The sequence below is a fragment of the Heterodontus francisci genome, chromosome 1 (genome assembly GCF_036365525.1).
Source record: "Heterodontus francisci isolate sHetFra1 chromosome 1, sHetFra1.hap1, whole genome shotgun sequence".
Lineage (NCBI taxonomy): Eukaryota > Metazoa > Chordata > Chondrichthyes > Heterodontiformes > Heterodontidae > Heterodontus > Heterodontus francisci.
The window spans coordinates 196,117,701-196,138,378 of record NC_090371.1 but is presented as its reverse complement, the minus strand read 5'-3'; the positions used below and the strand labels follow the sequence as shown (position 1 = coordinate 196,138,378).

Sequence of the window (20,678 nt, the reverse complement as noted above, 5' to 3'; positions counted from 1 at the left end):
TCTGCAGTGGTCCTGAATGTGTAGTGGATCAGGCCATGATCAAACCAGCTTCCCCCAGAGGAGACTGCATTAGCACTGCAGGCAGATGACCATGAGGTCTGCCTGTCCAAGACTTCCTTTGAAAAGTTAGGAGACCCAAGGAACGAATTAAATGGATTTTCCCTAGCTGAGGCTCAGTGAGCTGACCCAGTATTGCTAGAGTTAGCACAGGCTGCCCAGTCTGAAAGTGAAGCAGAGGGTGTCCCTAATTGCTACTATTTAAAGAATGAGGTACTGATGAGGAAATGGAGACCTCCTCACAGGCCTGAGGGCAAAGAGTGGACAGTAGTTCCCCAGTTAGTAGTGCCGCAGAGGTACGGAGAGAAATATTAAGAAGGGCCCATGAGACTACAGTGGCTGTACATGCTGGTATACGAAAGACCAAAGCCCGTATAAGACAACGGTTTGACTGGCCAAAACTCCACAAAGATGTGGTGGAGTACTGCAGGAGTTGCCACATGTGCCAGGTTGAGGGGAAACCCCAACCTAGAGTGAAACCTGCACCCCTAAGTCCTGTACCAGTGTTAGGAGGACCCTCCAGCAGAGGGCTGGTGAACTGTAAGGGACCCCCCCCCCGCTGTGAACAAAAGGGACAGGCAGGCACACGACTGGCAAAAGTTTGGAAAGAGAAGGGGATAAAGTGACCAAGAGGGTAGGTTAAAGGAAGTCTGGGAGGAATCCCAGATGGAAACCCTTACTATCCGATCAGCCAATCCTGAAAAATGTGAAAAGTTAAAACCCACATCCTCCTATGTAAACGCAGACACTCGAACCATCTCACCAGAGTTGCTGGCAGCGTTTACAGGAACCTGTAGAGACAAAGAGAGACCTCTAGGTGGCACAGAAACCATGAGGGTGATGCCTCACCTAGTCGAAGTACCACAGGAGAGTGCAGTCAAGTCTGCCCAAATACCTGCAGGTAGGAGTGTCCCAGAGATCAAAGGGAATATTAACAAAGAATCCTCCCCCACAGTCAGAGGCAAAGGGAAACACCCATCCCCTGATGCCAAAAACTTTTGCATGACTCAGCAAAGCACTGAAAGAGAGTTCAGGATAGACCTGCCCACTACTAACTCTCCTGGAAAAAAAAACATTACCTCAACAGGAACAAAACCCTAGGCAGTCATGGCAATGGGCGAACTGAAGAAAAGCTTCCCCAAAGAACCACATGGCTACTGGGATGCCAAAAAAAAGGGAAGTTAAAGCAGCACTGGCACCCAGAAAAAACAACTTTAATAAGCTTTAAGATTGATGAATAAATAGAAATGAATGAGAGAAATGCATGGTTTTTCTTTCTGTATCTTATTTTTCTCTCAAACCTTTAAATGAAATGTGCCTTTTTTTTTCAAATCGCATTTCATTCCCCTGGGGGTGGAGGTGTCATGCAGGCCCCCACCTGCCAAGAATAAAGCACATATATTCTGCCACATGCACTTTGATTTTTCAACTGTTACTGAAGTAAAGAAAGAGCTTGCTTAAAAAAAAAACATACCTTTGACTGGAAAGATATTTACATAGTAACAGACAGTACTTGGAAAGGACAAAGGGGCCACTCCCTGCTCCAATTTAATCCACAATGGACTTTTGATTACCAGACATTGAAGGTGGAGAGGCTAGCATTCCAGGTTAACTGCTAAGATGGCCGAATACACAAACAAACATGGTCAGACCAGTTTAGTCACATGGCTGTTGGAGTTTCTTTGATTTCGAACTTGCCACAGAGTTTTAAAACTCAGAAAGATGTTTGCTCCTGGATTGAGAACATCTCTCTCCTGTCTGCTCTCATCTTTCTCACCAGCTTCAGAAACCATTGAAGACATATGACCCCCAAGAGAGAAAAGTCTCCTGCAGTGAAACAAGGTTTAAGAAGAATACTGGGCCCCAAAGAAAAGCATGATCTACCTACAAACAAGGACTACAGCGAGCTCGAAGCACAGTAACAAAAAGCCCTCTTCAGAGATTGCCTCAAACCTCTCCACTTTATTTTTCTTCTGCTCTTTTCTGTCTCTATTTGTATGTATCCGTAGGCATCAACCGAATTAGAGTTTAAGTTTTAATAAATTTCACTTTTCTTCTTTAAACCTAAGAAAACCTATTTATGCTCATTTCTTTACCTTATAATTGGAAAGTGGTGAACAAGGATTTGCCAAGGGGGAGCTCAAAACACAGTGTATTTAAACAACACCCTGTTACAATAAGACCAGTTGAAGGCTACAAGGGACCCTTAGACACCTTTCTCACCTGGTCGTAAGACTTGGCAAGGGGTGCGGGGAGTTCGGGAGAAATCAACTGAGTCCCCCGCTCCCAACCAGTTAGACTATTGTCTACTGTGAGAAAAATGTTAGGATCGATAATTAAATGATAAAATTAGCATTTGTTTAGAAAATGCATGAGTTAATCAATGCCAGTCAACATGTTATATTTGAAAAAGCTTTATATTTTGAAGAAGTGAATATATAAAAGGATTGCAGTCGATGTTTTGTGTATAGATTTTCAGAAGATATTTGATGAGGTCTTACAAGAGGCCTCTGAAACATTCAGGCATATAGTATGCGAGGAAATGATAGGAACATGGTTGATGATAGATGCATGCTGCACAGATTGGAGAAGCGTTGAAAGTGATATATCCAAGGGCCACTGCTGGGTCTACTTTTCTCAGTATATATTGATGATTTGAACTTGGTTGTAGGTAACACAATCTCAGATTTGCTGATGACACAAAATTAGGTTTGTCAAACAGTGAGGACAACTATAAAAGACTTCTGGAGGGGACAGAAAGGTTAGCAGTTTGGGCAGACATTAAATGCACATTATTGTAAGTGCAAGATAATACAACTTGGGAGAATAAAAACAAAGAACTTAATGGAAACACATTATGGATGAACAGAGAGATCTAGGGCTATAAATATCTACTGGCTGAAAGTGCAGGTGGATAAAGCCAAAAAAAAAAAGGTATTTGGGGTTTTTAAACTAGAGGCATTCAGTACAAGAGTAAAGCAACACAAATGAATTTATACAAAATTTTGGTCAGGCCACGGTTAGAATACTGTTTGCAGTTTTGAGTGCCTCATTATAGAAAGGACATTAAAGCCGTAGAGAGTGTAAATTCAACAGGGTGATGCCAGGAATGGGATAGCATTATCATGAGGACAACTCGAGCAATTAGGACTACTTCCATCGCAGCAGAGAAGGTTAAGATGCTGCCTGATCTTCTGAGTGTCTATAGCATTTTCTGTTTCTAATGAAAGATTTGGGGTAATTTTGACTTTCGAAATGAAATTAAATGAAATGTATGCTCCCATTTCTTGTTTCTTTTCTCTCCAATAATGGATATGAAATTTGGGAGAGATGCATGACGGGCGTCTGATCCAATATCACCCATTTTTGCCTAAAGTTAAAATTATCCCCATTAAGTTTAGTCAGTACAGTAAGGGATTGAGTACAACAGATATAACATATTCCTTAACATGCACTTGCTGAAGCAGTCATACATGGTGCAAAGGCAGAGTTTCTGAAGCATTTATTCGACATTGTTTACTTTTGCTAATTATAAACTTGATCATTTCCACCCTTTAATATTTAGTGAAGATGCAATTTTAAATGTCCCTGAAAATCATTTTCTAAACAAGGTGAAACTACAATGACTAAATTCCCTAAGTAATTCTTCATTAATAATGACTTTTTTAAAGATCAAATTTCCATTCATGCACACTAGAAGTGTATGTATTGATTCTTTAATTTAAATTTAATGTAAAATAAACCACCCTCTGAGGAAAATGAAAGAAATCATACATTGTTATCATGATTTTTTTTAAATTTAGTTTTGAATCCTCATAAATGCAAAATATCAAGGGCACAAATCAGTCAACCAACATTACAGGACTGTAAACCTTATTACTTGAATATAAAAAAGCAATGAAATTGCATTAGCTTTTGTTTTGTTTCCACTATTATTAATCACACCTACTCTGAAAAATCTCTATAAACTAGCTGATTTCAATTCAACTGAGCAATGCTATTGTTGTTTTAAAAACATTTTATCTCTTTTATTCTTTATTATTACTTTGTTTATAATTTTCTAATGTAACATTAACAATAGGCAATCACATGATCTCACGTTTAATCACCTTCATCTTTCAAATGCAATTTATTTGACAAAGCAACAAGCATTTCCAAACACCTAACATTTTATGGATGACTTTGTCTTTCAAGACAAGTGATACATTTTTAAGTTGTTTTGAATTCTTGAAAGATTAAAATGAGATTTCAAGCACAACATTTTGATAATGAAATATGATTTTCAGCAAAGTGAAAGATTGAATTGATCAAGTTTCATGTAATGGAGTCATGAGATGAATTGTGCATTCACCTTACCGCTAATGAACAGCATGTGGCCATAAGATCCTGGTAACAGTAGATTCTAACCTTGAATCCAGTACTACAGACCAGGTTACTAAAAATAGCAGTTGCGTATCTCTTGCATTTATTCTACCTAATAGATAAGGATCAGTGGTGTTATTGTTGAAATGACAACCGTGGATTGTCCATTTAAGCATGGGGACTTTGCACAGGCGAAGACCTCAAGCAGTTTGAGGAGGGGGTGACATTTGATAGCAATGACCTACTGACACAAATGGAATGGATGAGCCCAAGGCACACTCAATATTAGGCCTCGGGCCTTATTTAAATTAGATGAGGGAGCTGTAGACACCTGCTGTGGTTTCACAGCCAGCTCTCTGGCAAAGCAGTTGTAGATTGTGGGCCACTGTGTCACTGGAAACAACCCTCAAGTAGGTCATGGGAGGCAGGTGCAATGGGCAAGGGGAGGAAGGCGATTCAGCGAGAGGAGAGGCAATCAGGATGGGGATGAGCCAGGGCTGTCAACAGTGTTCAGAGTTGCTGTGGAGCCAGGAGGAGTACTTGTGCAGCTCCCCACTCTACATTTAGTTATACTTTTTGGTGGTCGCCTCTAGCTTTCAAAACCATCGATTAGACCAGATGTATTTTTGGTTATTGTGAACGTAACACAGTGCTGGCTATATTCAGGCAGCCCAATTTTGAGAATGGGCCCTGAGACAGGCATTATGAGTCAAATACCTATTTCAGACACGAGTCCTGGATGCCCATACTTCAGTTTTATCAATGTTTTGGGTGATACACTTCCGGCACAGACTGTGTGCATGCATGCTGTGTGCCATATTGGATGCTTAGACATCCATTTTATGCTTGTACATATAAAATAGTCATGGCATCAATAGATTTCTAGGCCAATGTGATTGACTTAGCCAACACATAACCATGTTAAAGTGATTTTGCTGAAGAGAATTGTTGTAAAAGATGAGAGCCCATAAATTTGAGGAGAGGTCTTATGGTTTTAGGGCTAAACATCTGTCCATCATATAGGTACACCCCGACTCTCTGTCATATTGCCCAGGTCAGGAGGATGTGCGTATTTTGGGTGACCACTCATGCTATTTGCCGCATCAGTGATGTGCCCACCTCAATTTGTAGCTGGACAGAGTGATTCCATTCCACTACTTGCTGCAGCATAAGTAGGTCCAAACTATCTTTAAACTCCTCATGGGTTTTATCAGGTTCTTGTTGTAACTCCAGCAGCTGAACCCCCAGCGAATTGGAGTACAAGGCATTTTCATCTGCTAATGCCATTTCTCTGAGGTTCTGCTGGTGCCCCTCCTGAATTATAGCAAGTGGCTGATAGAATGTACACAGAATATCAGGGTTCATATTTAGGCAGGCTTGTTATACATCTGCCTCCCATTTCAGTCAAAGTATCTGATGGACAGAAAAAACGGGTAAGGATTGTTGGGTTTAGTTGTATTTGTATTAGTAACATTGTAGGGCATTCTAGAGAAAGTCTTAGACTCTGGTAAAGATTAACTAACAATTTTTTATTGTTTACAGTTAATATATGCACTCTCTGCCATCCCTGTCCACAGCCCCCTTGTTGGGCTAGCCCCCTGGGCTGCAGCAGAGGGGAAGCTTCTATTTACCTGGCAGCCTCCCACTCAGAAAGGTGACCTCTGCTGTCAGCAAAATGCTGATGCCACCATAAATTGAACCCTAATTGAGCCTTTAATTCTGGTAATTGGCTACCCGTCTCCTTGGAGCAGGCAGCCTCTCTGCATCCAGTCCCAGCGCTGGGAAAATGCCCTGGTGGCAGGACCAAATTAGGGAGCCAACCCGACGCAGTTCACCACAATTTCACTGGCTCCCCCCTGCCTCCCAGCCTGCCTTCCAGTGGCCAGTAAAATCCTGGCCAGAGTCTGCTGAGTACAGCAGGATTATTTGTCCAGCAAAATGCCGTGAGTGGCCGATAGTTACTTGCAAATGTGTAAAATCAATCCAAGTCAAACAAAATAGTGAGATCTCCAAGATAATTGACGGGGAATTTACCAAAACATCTGTATTTGGCTGGGAATAGTGCTGTCACTATATGTGTACCATACTGGTCAGTGTGTTGTTAATATTAAATGAGGATAGTAAACTTTGGGTCAAAGTAACTGGAGTTTACTTACAGGGGTCTTATCTCTATGGCATCTACATTAACACTGAACAATACGAGGTTCCGACTCATGGCATCACATCCTGTGATGATGCTTAATGTCTGTATACATAATCTACCCAGCAACAGCTCATGTACATTATGCTACATCTCCCCCCAAATCTCTGACTTCATTCATCAGGTCTGTAATGCTGTGGGGTTCTCACGACTCTGCCACACCGTGTTCTTCTTCCACTTTCTGGGGTATTGGATCTTTCGGTTCTTCTTCCCAACTTTCCTGAGGATGAGTGGAACTACTGGATGACTCATGTTCTCTGTTTTCACTGTTGTCTGGGTGATCTGTTGTTGGTCGTGTCAGTGGTTCATCAGCTCTCTCTGGTAGCTGATCCTCTTGATTTTTCCCATTTATGGTGTCAGTACCAATGATCTATTTCTCCTTCTCCATCCCTGGTCTGTCTGAACGATGCAGGATTGAGGGTATGGAGATTTCTCCATCACTTCCCCATATTGTGATGGAAACCACACCTGCCAGATGGAAATATATTAATTTTGTCACATGGAACATTATTTGAATGGTTACTGGACATTGAACATAACTTGTTTTAAAAGACCACAGGACAGTGGCTGAAAAAATGGCTGTACATTTGCATTCTAAAAGACAGTGGCATGGAGAGACAATGGGAGTACTCCCAAATTCAATTGGCCAGATGGGTTTTGTCAATAGTGATGTAAGAGCCAGGATTCCACCCCTTCTGGTAAGCTTGGAGGAATCCACAAACCAAACAAGGAGTCACAAGACTAACCTGCTGGCCAACCTGGGGCATTTTGAATTGTGCCTGACACAGAAAGGAAAGAGACTTCAACTGAACTTCAAGAAGAGAGCACTCTGTCTGTCTCTCTCTTACACAAAGTTCCAGGGACACGTGTAAGTAACTTAAGCCTCAAGACAGAAGACCAGAGAAACAAATTTGAAAGTGTGTACTGGGCCCCAAAGAGAACTGCAAGACTTAACTTAACATCCAACCCAAAACCAGTAACTAAATTCCATCTACTACTTTAAACCTTCCCCCCTTTAATTCTTTCTCCTCCTTTGTTTACGTGTGTGTTTATCATTTATGCATGCTCGCGTGATCGTGTCGCATATTTTTAGTAGTTTTAACTGAGTTAGAGTTTTAAGGGTAATAAACCTACACCTTTCTTGTTTAAATCTGAGAAAACCTGTCTGGTTGATTTCTTTGCAATTACAATTAAAGAGCAGTGAGCAAGGACTCAGTGAGGGGAAGCTAAAACACTGTCTTTTAAAAGTTTGGATTGACCTCTCTTCCTCTTCTCTCATCCTCACTCTTTCCCGATCTTCTGCACTGATTCGTGACTGAAAGGTTCTTGGGAGTGTGGGTAGTTGTGTCCTCAATCTCCTACCCATTAGCAAGTCACATGGGGCCAACCTGTTCTGGAGTGGCATTGATCAATAGTTTAATAGTGCCAGGTGAAAATCCTCATTCTTTTTCAGTAACATTTTCATGATTCGAACGCCTCTCTCTGCTTCTCCATTGCCCTGGGGGTACCTCGGTGAACTTGTAACATGGGCAAACCCATACATTTCTGCGAAAGCTTTGAAGGCTTCATTCGTGAATTGTGGACCATTATCAGGGGTGACTAGGTCCAGAATGCCATGTGTTGCATAAATTTATTTTTATGATTTGATTACAGCTTCAGAATTCTGGCTATGTATTGGTTTGACTTCAACCCATCTGGAGTAATAGTGAATGACAATAAGGAAAATCCTCCCTTTATGTTCAAACAGGTCCATTCCCAGGTGCTCCCATGGCCTGGACGGAAATGAAGATGACATCAGTGGCTCTCTAGAGTCTTGTCTAGTTGTAGCGCATGTGATACACCTGGAAGTCCTGTTTTCGATCTCCTTGGAAACCCCCGGCCACCACACTGAGTTCCTTGTTCTTGCTCTTGGTGATTCCTAAATGTCATTGGTGTAGTTTCTCTAGGATGTCTAACCTCAAAGCCCACGGAATAACTAGAATTTCATCATAGACTAGTAAGTCGTTCACAGTAGTATGATGGCTTCATTGCCAATGATATTCCCTTAAAATCAGGTTATTAGGCACATATTCTGGCCAACCTTCTTAGCAAAACTGTCTTATTTTTGCGCAGACTTCATCCTCTTTCTGTAGGTTTCTAATTTGGCGTCATCTTTGAGCAGTTGCTGGCAAATCTTCAGTTATAGTTCCACCTCCTCCAAGAATGAGACATCTCCCACTTCAGGTATAGCAATTGATGCTCTTGATAACATGCCAGCTGTCACCTGATGTTTTACTGGGACATGTTTAGTTGTTGTGTCTTACGTTATTAGTCGTAGTCAAAATCTCTATACCGGAGGGTAATTGAGCAACGTCACTAGTGGCTTGTGGTCAATTTCGATCTTGACCCTGAGGCCCAGTACATAGTCTGAAAATTTTTTGCACACCCATGTTGCTGCTAAGCTTCCTTTTCAATCACTGCATACCTTCATTCTGTCTCTGACAATGAACAAGAAGCAAAGTACACAAGCCTGAGTCATCCATCTTTTTGAATCTGGAACAAGACTGCACGTAATCCTGTTGATGATGCATCTGCTGCAATAATGGTCACTAGCTCCAGATAATAATGCACCAATACTTCTGTTGAAGTTAACATTTCTTTGATCTTCTCAAAAGAATTTTCCTGGCAATCTTTCCAGCACCAGGCAACACTGCTCTTTAGCAGACATCGTAAAGACTCGTTAACAGTGGCTAAATTTGGTAGGAATTTTCCTACCTGGTTAACCATACCCATAAATCGCTGTAAATATGTTATGGTCTTTGGCTCTGGGAAATCCTTTATTGCCTTTGTCTCCTGTGGATCTGTCTTGATGCCTGATCCATCAATTATGTGGCCAAGGAACCTCACTGTCAAATGTGAGAATATGCATTTCTCATTTAATGTGAGACCAGCCTCTTGTAATCTGTGCAACACAGCTCTTACTCTTGCGTCGTGTTCTTCTTGGTTTGCTCCATGAATCAGAACATCATCCATGTGGCATATGGTCCCCTCTAAGCCTTCTAGAATTGTTAATATCATCCGCTGGAATATCTCTGGTGCTGACGCAATACTGAATGGCAGTCTGTCGAAACAGAATCTTCCGAAGGGTGGGATAAAGGTAGTTAACAATTTAGACTCCTCATCTAAAGGCAACTGCCAGAACCCGCTCTTTGCGTCTAATTTGGTGAATATGGAGTTTTGCAAGGCAGTGATCGACTGACGCCACAGGGTGAATCTCTCTATAGTTTTATTGAGTTGTGTAAGGTCCACACAAATCCTAATAGACCCATTTGGTTTCCTTACTGGAACCATCCCAGAGCACTGCATCACCTAGTGGGTTTAGTTACTGTGGAAATAACTCCTTGATTTAGCATGGCATTGATTTTCTTATTTACCTTTTCTAGGAGTGGGTGTGGGACCTTTCTCAGTTTGAACTAACATACCAGTTCTGGCTCTTTGTTGAGAGTAATGTGATACTCTGTTTTTAATATTCCTAAACTTCAAATAATTTGGGGAACTCAGCTCTAAAATCGCTGAGCTGATTCTCTTGTCCCTTGATCTCTTCCACCCTGCATAACAGCTGTTAGGTTAAACAAGCTTTCTTACTGAGTAGTGAACAGGCTTGGTTCTTTATAACATATAGGGTTTCCAAGTGGTATTATTTCAGTGTGTTAAAGTTGTTTGTATTTCTCCTACAACCTTGAATTGAATCCCTCCTTGCCCATATAATTTCTTGTTGATTTTCCTAATCCTTTCCTTCCTCAGCCATGGTGTTTTGTCAGATAGGACAGAAACTGCTGCTCCTGTATCTAACTTGAAATTGGTTTTATTTTTCCCCACTAAGATTTCCGCTTCACAGCAATCTTCGTTTTTCTCTTGCACTTCCCCAAGAAAGGGATTATTGATCATTTGTTTCTCTTTTATTTCTTTTTTTTTTGCTAATCTGCAGCGTTTGTTTCCTGCTGTGACAGACCTGCTGAAAGTGCCCCCTTTACTTGCACCAGAAACATTCAGCTTCCCGGACTGGGCAATTTCTAGTCAGTGCCACTTCCAGACACACCTACTGCAATTCAGTGGTGCTGCCTGTAGATGTCTTTCCTACCTCTCAAGCTTTCTGGTGCCATTATTCTTTGCCCTCTCCACAGACTCAACTGATTCTAGAATTTTTGAGGTCGGACTCCCCGGATCCCCCTGAATAAGTAGTCAATTAAATTTTCAGACCTCAGCCTGCCTGCTGTACAGAATGGCTTTTTGCAAAGTCACATCCTCTTTCGACTGAAGCTGGTCTGACAGCGCTTCATCTATGACTCCAACTACTATTCTGTCCCAAATCAGTTCTTCTCGCAAGCTCGCATAGTAGCAATCCTCTGCTATTTCGTACAGATCATTAATGAATGAATCGATACTTTCATCACCTTTTTGGGTGCGTTTTTTGAATTTCACCCTTTCCCTGATACCATTCTTTCTAATCTTAAAGTATTCCTCCAAGGCTTCTTTTAATACTTCGCCATACTGGGTTTCCTTTTCATCGATCCCCAGGGTCCACACTGCCATCCACACTGTCTTCCATGGTGTAAAGTAAAACACTGACCTCTTCCCGGTCTGGTCATGCCATTAGACACGATGTAGAACGGTACCTGTCGAATCTTCGAATTCATCTCGGCCATGCCTCAGCCTGGTTGGGCCCTGCCACTCGCTCAAAGCTCTCCAATAAGGCCATTGACTTTTCCATACTTCTCTTCGATGTTTGATATCTTCTGTCTTTACCCTACAAAAGTTATTTTTACCGCTGCCTCTGTATACTATACTGGTCAGTGTGCTGTTAATATTAAATGAGGATAGTAAACTTTGGGTCAAAGTAACAGGAGTTTATTTACAGGGGTCTTATCTCTAAGGTATCTATATTAACACTGAGCAATACGAGGTTCTGACTCATGACATCACATCCTGTGATGATGCTTAAGGTCTATATACATTGTTACGACCAGGTGTGAAAGGTGTCTCGGGGTCTTTTACTGTCTTCACCTGGTCTTATTGTAACAGGGTTTAATTTTAAACACACAGTGTTTTGAGCTCCCCCTTGGTGAATCCTTGTTCACCACTTTCCAATAAGGCAAAGAAATGAGCATCTTAGGTTTAAAGAAGAAAAGCAAAATTTATTAACTCTTAAACTTAAACTCTAATTCAATTGACGCCTATGGATACACACCGTGCCCCATGCTAGCATACACACGCAATATACATATGCAAATAGGGACAGAAAAGAGCAGGAGAAAAATAAAGTAGAGAGGTTTGAGGCAATATCAGAAGAGTTTCTTGTTTACTGTGCTTCAAGCTAACTGTAGTCCTTTTGTAAGTAGTCTAGCTTTTCATTGGGGCCCAGTATTCTTCTTAACCCTGGTTCAATGTAGGATACTTTTCACTCTTGGGGTTCATGTGTCTTCAATGGGTCTTCAGTTCTGTGAGAAAGAGATGAGAGCAGACAGGAGAGAGATGTCCTCAGTCCAGGAGCAAACAGCTTTCTCAGTTCAAAGCTCTGTGGCCAGTTCAAATTCAAAAAACTAACCGCCAGTTAGTCATGTGACTAAACTGGTCTGACCACTTCTTCTGTGTATTGGGGAAGCAAGGACTGGGTCCCGTGTTCCAACAATGTCTGCTAGTATGCAAAAAAGGTCTTTCAAGGCAAGCGGCCTGGCAATTCCTTGTGATAGGCCCTCTTTTCTTCCCAGCACAAATTTTAAGTTTTAATGTTCATGAGGAAAAATATGTGTCTCATTCTTGGCAGGTGGGGGGGGCTTGCCTGACAGCATAATCTACCCAGCAACAGCTGACACACATTATACTACAATATGCAGCCATGATGAATAGCCATTTGCACAAGGGACGAGAAGGCTGTCTAATACCCATGAAGCTATATATTAGCATGTGCCTTCAGGAGAGAAAGGAAAGAAATGAGAAACTTACAAAAGACACTATAAGAAATTGACATTGTCATTTAGATTATCAGATAATGATTAATTACACTGCTCCTTGTTCACCAATTTTAATTGAAGTATGGTGTTTAGCTGATGACTAATTAGTCATAGAACTGATATTCTTTACTTCACTCATATACCATAGAATGCAGTCCATATGCAGGTTTTTGGGGAGGATTTACTCATTCAATTTTTTCTACCGTATTCTCTGCCTTACTCTTGCTGTACTGAAAGTAGTGGCTTTAGCTACAGCATACAAGTATGAAGTATACAAAATTATGAAGGGCGTATATAAGGTAGATAGGAAGAAACTTTTTCAGCAGAAGTGTCAATAACCAGGGGGCATAGATTTAAGGTAAGGGGCAGGAGGTTTGGAGGGGATTTGAGGAAAAACAATTTCACCCAGAGGGTGGTTGGAATCTGGAACACACTGCCTGAAGGGGTAGTAGAAGCAGGAACCCTCAAAACATTTAAGAAGTATTTAGATGAGCGCTTGAAACACCATAGCACACAAAGCTAAGGGCCATGTGCTGGAAAATGGGATTAGAATAGATAGGTGCTTAATGGCCGTTACGGACACGAAGGGCTGAAAGGCCTGTTTCTGTGCTGTATAACTCTATGAGCACAATTCCATGATTAGTGACAGCCTTTGGAGCATCATCCAAGTGCACATTCTTTATGTATGAGTCAGGAAATTCCCCTGGACTGTTAGGCAGCTATTTGACCATGAAAGACATCACAACCAAATTGGATCCTGGCATCCACACAGGTAAACTTCCAGCAAGAGACACTGGGTAGAAAAGAGGGCCAAGAACTTTGTATATTTTGTTCTTTCCCTGTCTCAGAAACAATCAGGACACTGCTTCAGCTCAGTTTGACAACTGTCGACTGACCAGGGATCAAGTCTGGACCTTTTCAGATCTTTATAGATCAATGTCATAACATTGACCCACGGGTAGTAATGGAGAGTTATAGGCTGCACTGTTTAAACATCACCTCGAATAAGAGCAATTGCTTCTGCATATTGAGTCTTAGATGTCTCAGGGTATTGTCAATCATAAGGGGTCATTTTAATTTTGGATAATAGTATAAAAAGGGCAATATCACCCAAAGGTCATCTCCCAAAGTCAAAAAATACTCCCATAGAATGTGACAGCACTTAAACAAGGCCTCTCCAGCCTGAGCTGGTGCTTTTCTCCATCAACCTAGTCCCATTCTTCTGCTTACTCCTGAAACCCTCCAATTTCCCTCTTTTTTTAAGTAACAATCTAACTTCTTGTTCAAAAAATTCATGCATTCTGCTTCAACAATATTTGTGACAGTGAATTCTAGACTCTGCTAATTGTGTTCTCCAAACACTCTTCCTAATTTGATTCCTATCATTATTGCCTCACCAACCGGTGGAATCACTTTAATTTCATCCTAGCAAATATTGGCCTGGATCTTGCAGACCCAATAATGGCTAAATCTGAGACTTTTGCGGGTATTGAGGGCTGCAACGGCACCGCAACTTCTGGCGATTGCACTTGTGCCGAGAAACGGATCTTGCGGTGCGCCTCAAAGGGCAGCGGCGGAGCACACGCTGATGGTTCCACCAGGCCAGTTTCTAAGGGAACTGGCACCTGTAAATCTGGAACTTGGGCTGATTGCCCAGAAGTTACAGTTTTCGCAAAGATCTTTTCAGGACAAATATTAGCACGCACAGAGCCTGCTCAGGAGTGCATCTTTAAATGCAAAGCAACAGAAGTGTTGAAACATATCCCCTCCTCTGGCTGCTCTGCCTCCCTCTACCAGCTCCCCGCTGGCTCCCCACTGGCACCCCCAGATTCACCCCCACCCCCCACGTTCCACCCCAGAACCCCAGTTCCCCACAACCCCCTGGGTCTTGCAGCTCTCCCCCGCACAGGTTACGCCCCTGCTCCCCCATTCAGCATACCAACACCCCCCACCCCACCCCCCAGCTACTCCACCCTGGTTCCCGAAACCAGTCCCCCAACCCCACCCCGGCATCCCCCCCACCCCTGGCTCCACCACACAAGCACCCCCCTCACCCATCTACCCCCGCCGGGTCTCCTACCCGGTTCCCCCCACCCCAGTTCCCCTCCCCAGGTTACACCTTCCCAACCCAGGCTCCCCCTGGCTGCCCCACCAATTCTCGCCCGCTGTCTGGCCACCCCACCCCCCAACTCCACTATAGGGTTCCACTGGACTGCAATCTTCTTTGGCTTCCTTGTCTCGGGAGACAATGAGTAAGCGCCTGGAGGCGGTCAGTGGTTTGTGAAGCAGCGCCTGGAGTGGCTATCAAGGCCAATTCGAGAGTGACAGACTCTTCCACAGGTGCTACAGATAAAATTGGTTGTTGGGGCTGTTACACAGTTGGCTCTCCCCTTGCGCTTCTGTCTTTTTTCCTGCCAACTGCTAAGTCTCTTTGACTTGCCACACTTTAGCCCCGTCTTTATGGCTGCCCGCCAGCTCTAGCGATCACTGGCAACTGACTCCCACGACTGTGATCAGTGTCACAGGACTTCATGTCGCGTTTGCAGACATCTTTAAAGTGGAGACATGGACAGCCAGATATCAGTGACGAGCTCGCTGTACAATGTGTCCTTGGTGAGCCTGCCATCTTCCATGTGGCTCACATGGCCAAGCCATCTCAAGCGCCGCTGGCTCAATAGGGTGTATATGCTGGGGATGTTAGCCGCGTCGAGGACCTCTGTGTTGGAGATACGGTCCTGCCACCTGATGCCAAGGATTCTCTGGAGGCAGAGGAGATGGAATGAATTGAGATGTCACTCTTGGCTGACATACATTGTCCAGGCCTCGCTGCCGTAGAGCAAGGTACCGAGGACACAGGCTTGATAGACTCGGACTTTTGTGTTCCGTGTCAGTGCACCATTTCCGCACACTCTCTTGGCCAGTCTGGACATAGCAGTGGAAGCCTTTTCCATGCGCTTGTTGATTTTTGCATCGAGAGACAGGTTATTGGTAATAGTTGAGCCTAGGTAGGTGAACTCTTGAACCACTTCCAGAGCGTGGTCGCCGATATTGATGGATGGGCATTTCTGACGTCCTGTCCCACGATGTTCGTTTTCTTGAGGCTGATGGTCAGGCCAAATTCGTTGCAGGCAGCCGCAATCCTGTCGATGAGTCTTGGCAGACACTCTTCTGTGTGGGATGTTAATGCAGCATCGTCAGCAGAGAGAAGTTCCCTGATGAGGACTTTCCGTACTTTGGTCTTCGCTCTTAGACGGGCAAGGTTGAACAACCTGCCACCTGATCTTGTGTGGAGGAAAATGCCTTCTTCTGAAGACTTGAACGCATGTGAGAGCAGCAGGGAGAAGAAGATCCCAAACAGTGTAGGTGCGAGAACACAGCCCTGTTTCACGCCACTCAGGATAGGAAAGAGGTCTGATCAGGCGCCGCTGTGCTGAATTCTGCTCAAATGCCACTCTGTGCCTCAGGGTAGACACGCTCAGCCAGCTTCTGGAGCCTGTTTAAAGCGACTCGAGCGAAGACTTTCCCCACTATGCTGAGCAGGGAGATTCCACGGTAGTTGTTGCAGTCACCGCGGTCACCCTTGTTCTTATAGAGGGTGATGATATTGGCATCGCGTATGTCCTGAGGTACTGCTCCCTCGTCCCAGCACAGGCAAAGCAGTTCATACAGTGCTGAAAGTAAAGCAGGCTTGGCACTCTTGATTATTTCTGGGGTAATGCCGTCCTTCCCAGGGGCTGTTCCACTGGCTAGAGAATCAATGGCATCACTGAGTTCCAATTTTGTTGGCTGTACGTCCAGCTCAGAGACTGGGCTGCATTGAGGGCGGTCTCAGTGACAACATTTTCCCTCGAGTACAGTTCTAGGTAAAGCTCCATCCAGCGGTCCATTTGTTTACATTGGTCAGTGATTGTGTCCCCTGATTTAGATTTAGGGGGGCGATCTTCTTGATGGTTGACCCAAAAGCTCTCTTAATGCCATCATACATTCCTCTGATGTTTCCGGTATCAGAGACCAGCTGAATATGACTGCATAGGTGTTGCCAGTAGTCATTTGCGCAGCGCCTGGCTGTTCTTTGTGCAGTGCTTCTGGCTGCTTTAAGTGCTATGGATGTTAACTCGCTGGGGGCTTTCTTGTAGTTCAGCAATGCAATGCGCTTAGCGGCGATGACAGGTTCCAGCTCTTCGAAGTGAGATTGAAACCAGTCTGCATTCCGCTTCACACGTTTGCCATAGGTGGTCATTGCTGAGTCATAGATGGCGTCTCTGATGTGGGCCCACTTGGTCTCTGCATCCCCTGTAGGAGTGTTCTAAAGGGCTTTTTCAAGTGAATTTAGAAACTTATGTAACAGCTGTGGATGAGAAATTCTGCTCGTGTTGATGCGCAGGCAGCCCTTCTGCTTGGAGTGATGCAGCTTCTTTGGTTTGAGTCTAACCTTGCTGCACACCAGGGAGTGGTCAGTGTCGCGGTCCACACTGTGGAAGCTGCGTGTGATTTGAACGCTGTTTAAAGAGGCTCGCCTTGTGATGATGAGGTCCAGCTGGTGCCAACGACGCAATCTTGAGTGCGTCCAAGAAACCTGGTGACAGAGTTGAGTGTGAAAGAACGAGCTGGTGATGCAGAGGTTATGATAGGTACACAACTCAAGCAGTCTCTGTCCATTTTCGTTTATCCTTCCAATGCCATAGCGCCCAAGGCAGGAGGGCCATGAGTCATGGTCGGCCCCAACCTTGGCATTAAAGTCCCCCAGCAGGAACAGGTGTTTGGTATTGGGGATGCTACTGATGATGTTATAGAGTTCCTCGTAGAACTGGTCTTTAGCTTCAGGTGGGGAGCAAAGTGTTGGAGCATAGATGCTGAGTATGTGTGCTGGACCAGAGGCGGTGAACAGTCGGATGGACAGTATGCGTTCTGAGCCATTTGAGGGAGGCTCTATCATGCTGAGCAAAGAGTTTCTGATGGCGAAGCCCACTCCATGCTGTCTTGGATCTTCAGGATCCCTACCCTGCCAGAAGAAGGTGTAGTCTTGCTCTCGTAGAGATCCTCTCGCAGGGAGGCGTGTCTCCTGAAGTGCTGCAATGTTCACATTGAGTCTACTGAGCTCGTTGTTAATGATGGCGGTCTTCCAGGATTGCAATGGGTATAGTTATATGTAAGTCTTTGCTTTGCTGAGGAAGTATTTCCTCACCTTGTTATCGCGGATCCTTCTTATTATCCTACACCATAATGTGAGCAGTTAAGTCCAAGCCCAACTCACACTCAGAAATGCTGCCCCTCTTACTACACCAGGGCTTCCGTTCCCATTCTACTCCCTACCCCTCATCCCACACCAACACCACCAAAACGGCAGGGGTGTGGGATAAACCCATTGGACAGATTATCGAGGAATGACATTCACTCCTTGTTCCATGGCTGAAACCCCAGAGTCTGAGTCCGTGAAGAATTTAAATCAGCATTGCTGTGGTTATCCTTACCACTTTACAGAGAAGTTAACCAAAATTCTTAAAATCAGAAGTAGCAATATGCTGCCAATTCGAGCTGCAGGGTTTGTGTTATGAGCATTTTGTTAATATTTATATTTGCAACATACTTCTACAATTCAAAGATTTGTGACCATTTCATATTTCCAAGGAACGGGTTCATTTCAGGGATGATTTGATGGATTTTCGCTGCGCACATTCAAGGTTACTGTCCACGATTTGAAAATTATAGAAGTGTTAAATGTCTTTTAAAGGTTATAACAGTTTTTAAAGTGTCCTAATTATTTAAATATATTAAAAATCATTAAAACAAGCTTACCTGATATTGAGCTGAACACAGACCTCAAGGGACATGTCTTCAGCTCATGATGTCAAAAGGGGCCTTGGCTTCTTGGGCAATGTGCTGCGCTGGAACCCCACACTGTTTGTCCCGACGGTAGGCCCTGCTGCAAGATAAAGAAGTTCTCTTCTTCCTGCAAACAACATACCAGGTAAGTTTGTAGCTTTTTGGGCAGTCAGCTTCACTGCTGATAGGCGGGTCCAGGCTATTGAGTTTTTTTATTTGATAACAGAATCAGTAGATTTTATTGATTTTAGGCTATCTTTTGTAAATGCTGACTGTATAATAATTATACCAAAGTCTTCAAATCAAAATACAATCATATTACACTCTTTGTTATTTCTCCATTTAGAATGCAACAAAGATGATCTTATTGAAATTTTGACCCAGCGCTGTAATGCCCAAAGGCTCATTATTGCTCAGATCTACACTGCTGCGTATGGACAGGTATGAGATCTGGCATTTTCCCACTATTTATCATTATGTTTTGCACTTAGGTAACATAATCAGCAATGATTTCGAGATGTCAGATTATATTACAGATAGATACCAGATTCATTCTCCAGTCTTTTGTGTCATGTCAGCTAGTTACTAGTTAAGAAATTCCTGAGATTTGTCAAACTTGCTTTCCCAATTTTTAGTCTTTGGATGGGGAGTCTTCTGACTCCCACCTGCCATCCTGACTGAAATACAGGGCTGGCTTTTAAGAATCTGCCGATCGGCGGCGAGCTCAAAAAATGGCAGCCCACATGCCAAAGAGCCGCCGTGATCTCCCGTGCGGTGGCTCATTTAAATATGGTCAGTAAAACATCAAAAACTTTTACTATGTCTTCCTCGACAGTTTTTTAAACTGTAAATGCAGCATGGATTTTGTTACAGAATCATGGACAGTTCATCATAGATTAAGGTTTATTAAAGCTATGTGTTACATTGTATTTACTAACTACTATATATGGGTCAGCAACATCCTGTTTTTGCCAATATCATTCAGCCCCATTACACTCCCCTCTCCTTATCCCCTACCCCCCTCTGTATTGTTCCCTCGCACTCTCTCTGTTCCCCCCTCTCTGTTCCCCACTCTCTGTCTCTCTCTCTCTGTTTCCCCACTGTCTCTCTGCCCTCTCTGTCTCCCTCTCTCTCTCTCACTGATCGCCCCTCTATCTGGCTCTCCCCTCTCTTTCTCTTTCCCTCCTCTCTCTGTTGCCCCACTCTCTCTGTCCCCTCTCTCTATCTCTGATTCCCCTCTCTCTCTGTCTCCCCTCTCTCTCTCTGGCCCTGCTCTTTGTCTCCATCCCCCTCTCCCTGTCTCCCCACTCTGTCTCCCCCTCTCTCTCTGCCCACTCTCTCTCTCTTGGCCCCCACCCCCTCCAACCGTGTTGAGAGCGGGAACAGCGATTTACAAACTTTGGACAGATCATGGTTTTCCAGCGGGCTTTGAAAAAAAAATGTAAACCCGCCGGAAAACCCCGAATCTGTCTGAAGCTCCCAGCACCCATCAGCTGTGAAACTGACACTTGCAGTTATTTTAAAGCTGCTCCAAAGAAGCCAAAGGTAAATTTCTCATACCTGAAATTACCAGTCACGGACCTCAACATTTTTTACCATGGACACTGGTGTCCATGTATCCCTGGTCGGCAGTGCAACCAGCTCAGCAATTTTACCAGAGGTGGCCTCCTAATTGCCTCCAGACTCACCATCCAACTAAGGACAGCAGGTGGGATGTCAATGCTGCCAGTCCAATCATAGGGCTGGCAGCTCTAGAGCCTCAGTAACCCCAGCGGGAGAGTTGAGCGCTGCTGAGACAGTTCAAGGATCAAGAGGCCAGCTCAACATGGAGTCGTCCTCAGAGAGGTAAGTACAAAATTAAAAGTGAAAGGGGCCAAGCCCATTGGGACCACAGGGAGAGCCTCCCTGGCTGCAAACCCCCACTGGGGCATGGAGCCTCCGGTTCCAAAGGCACCCTGGACAGCCACAGGGAGACCGCCACCATGAAACTGACGGCCTCTGCACGTGGCAGGGGCCCGCTCCGCCACCAGCAAATTTCCAGTGGGCCAGGAAAATCACCCTAAATTGGGCCATTACTTATGTAAATTGGCTGCCCACCTCCATTTGAGAGATATCCCGATATGTCTCACCGCTATCTTCCAGGCCCCCTGCCTCCCAGACCGCCACCCCGCAGCCGGGAAAATGCTGTCCAGCAAGTCCAACAATGTAGCACTCCCTCAGTACTTCATTGAAATAAAAGCCTGGAT

At 44.1% G+C, this 20,678-nt stretch overlaps 1 protein-coding gene across 1 annotated transcript in view; it reads left to right on the top strand.

The window, feature by feature from the left end:
- The window catches only part of LOC137353252 (annexin A10-like), a 127,802-nt gene that overhangs the window by 20,862 nt on the left and 86,262 nt on the right, over positions 1-20,678 (top strand). The window contains exon 3 of the mRNA XM_068019365.1: positions 18,779-18,873. Coding sequence (XP_067875466.1) covers positions 18,779-18,873 — 95 coding nt within the window. The remainder of the gene's footprint in view (positions 1-18,778; positions 18,874-20,678) is intronic.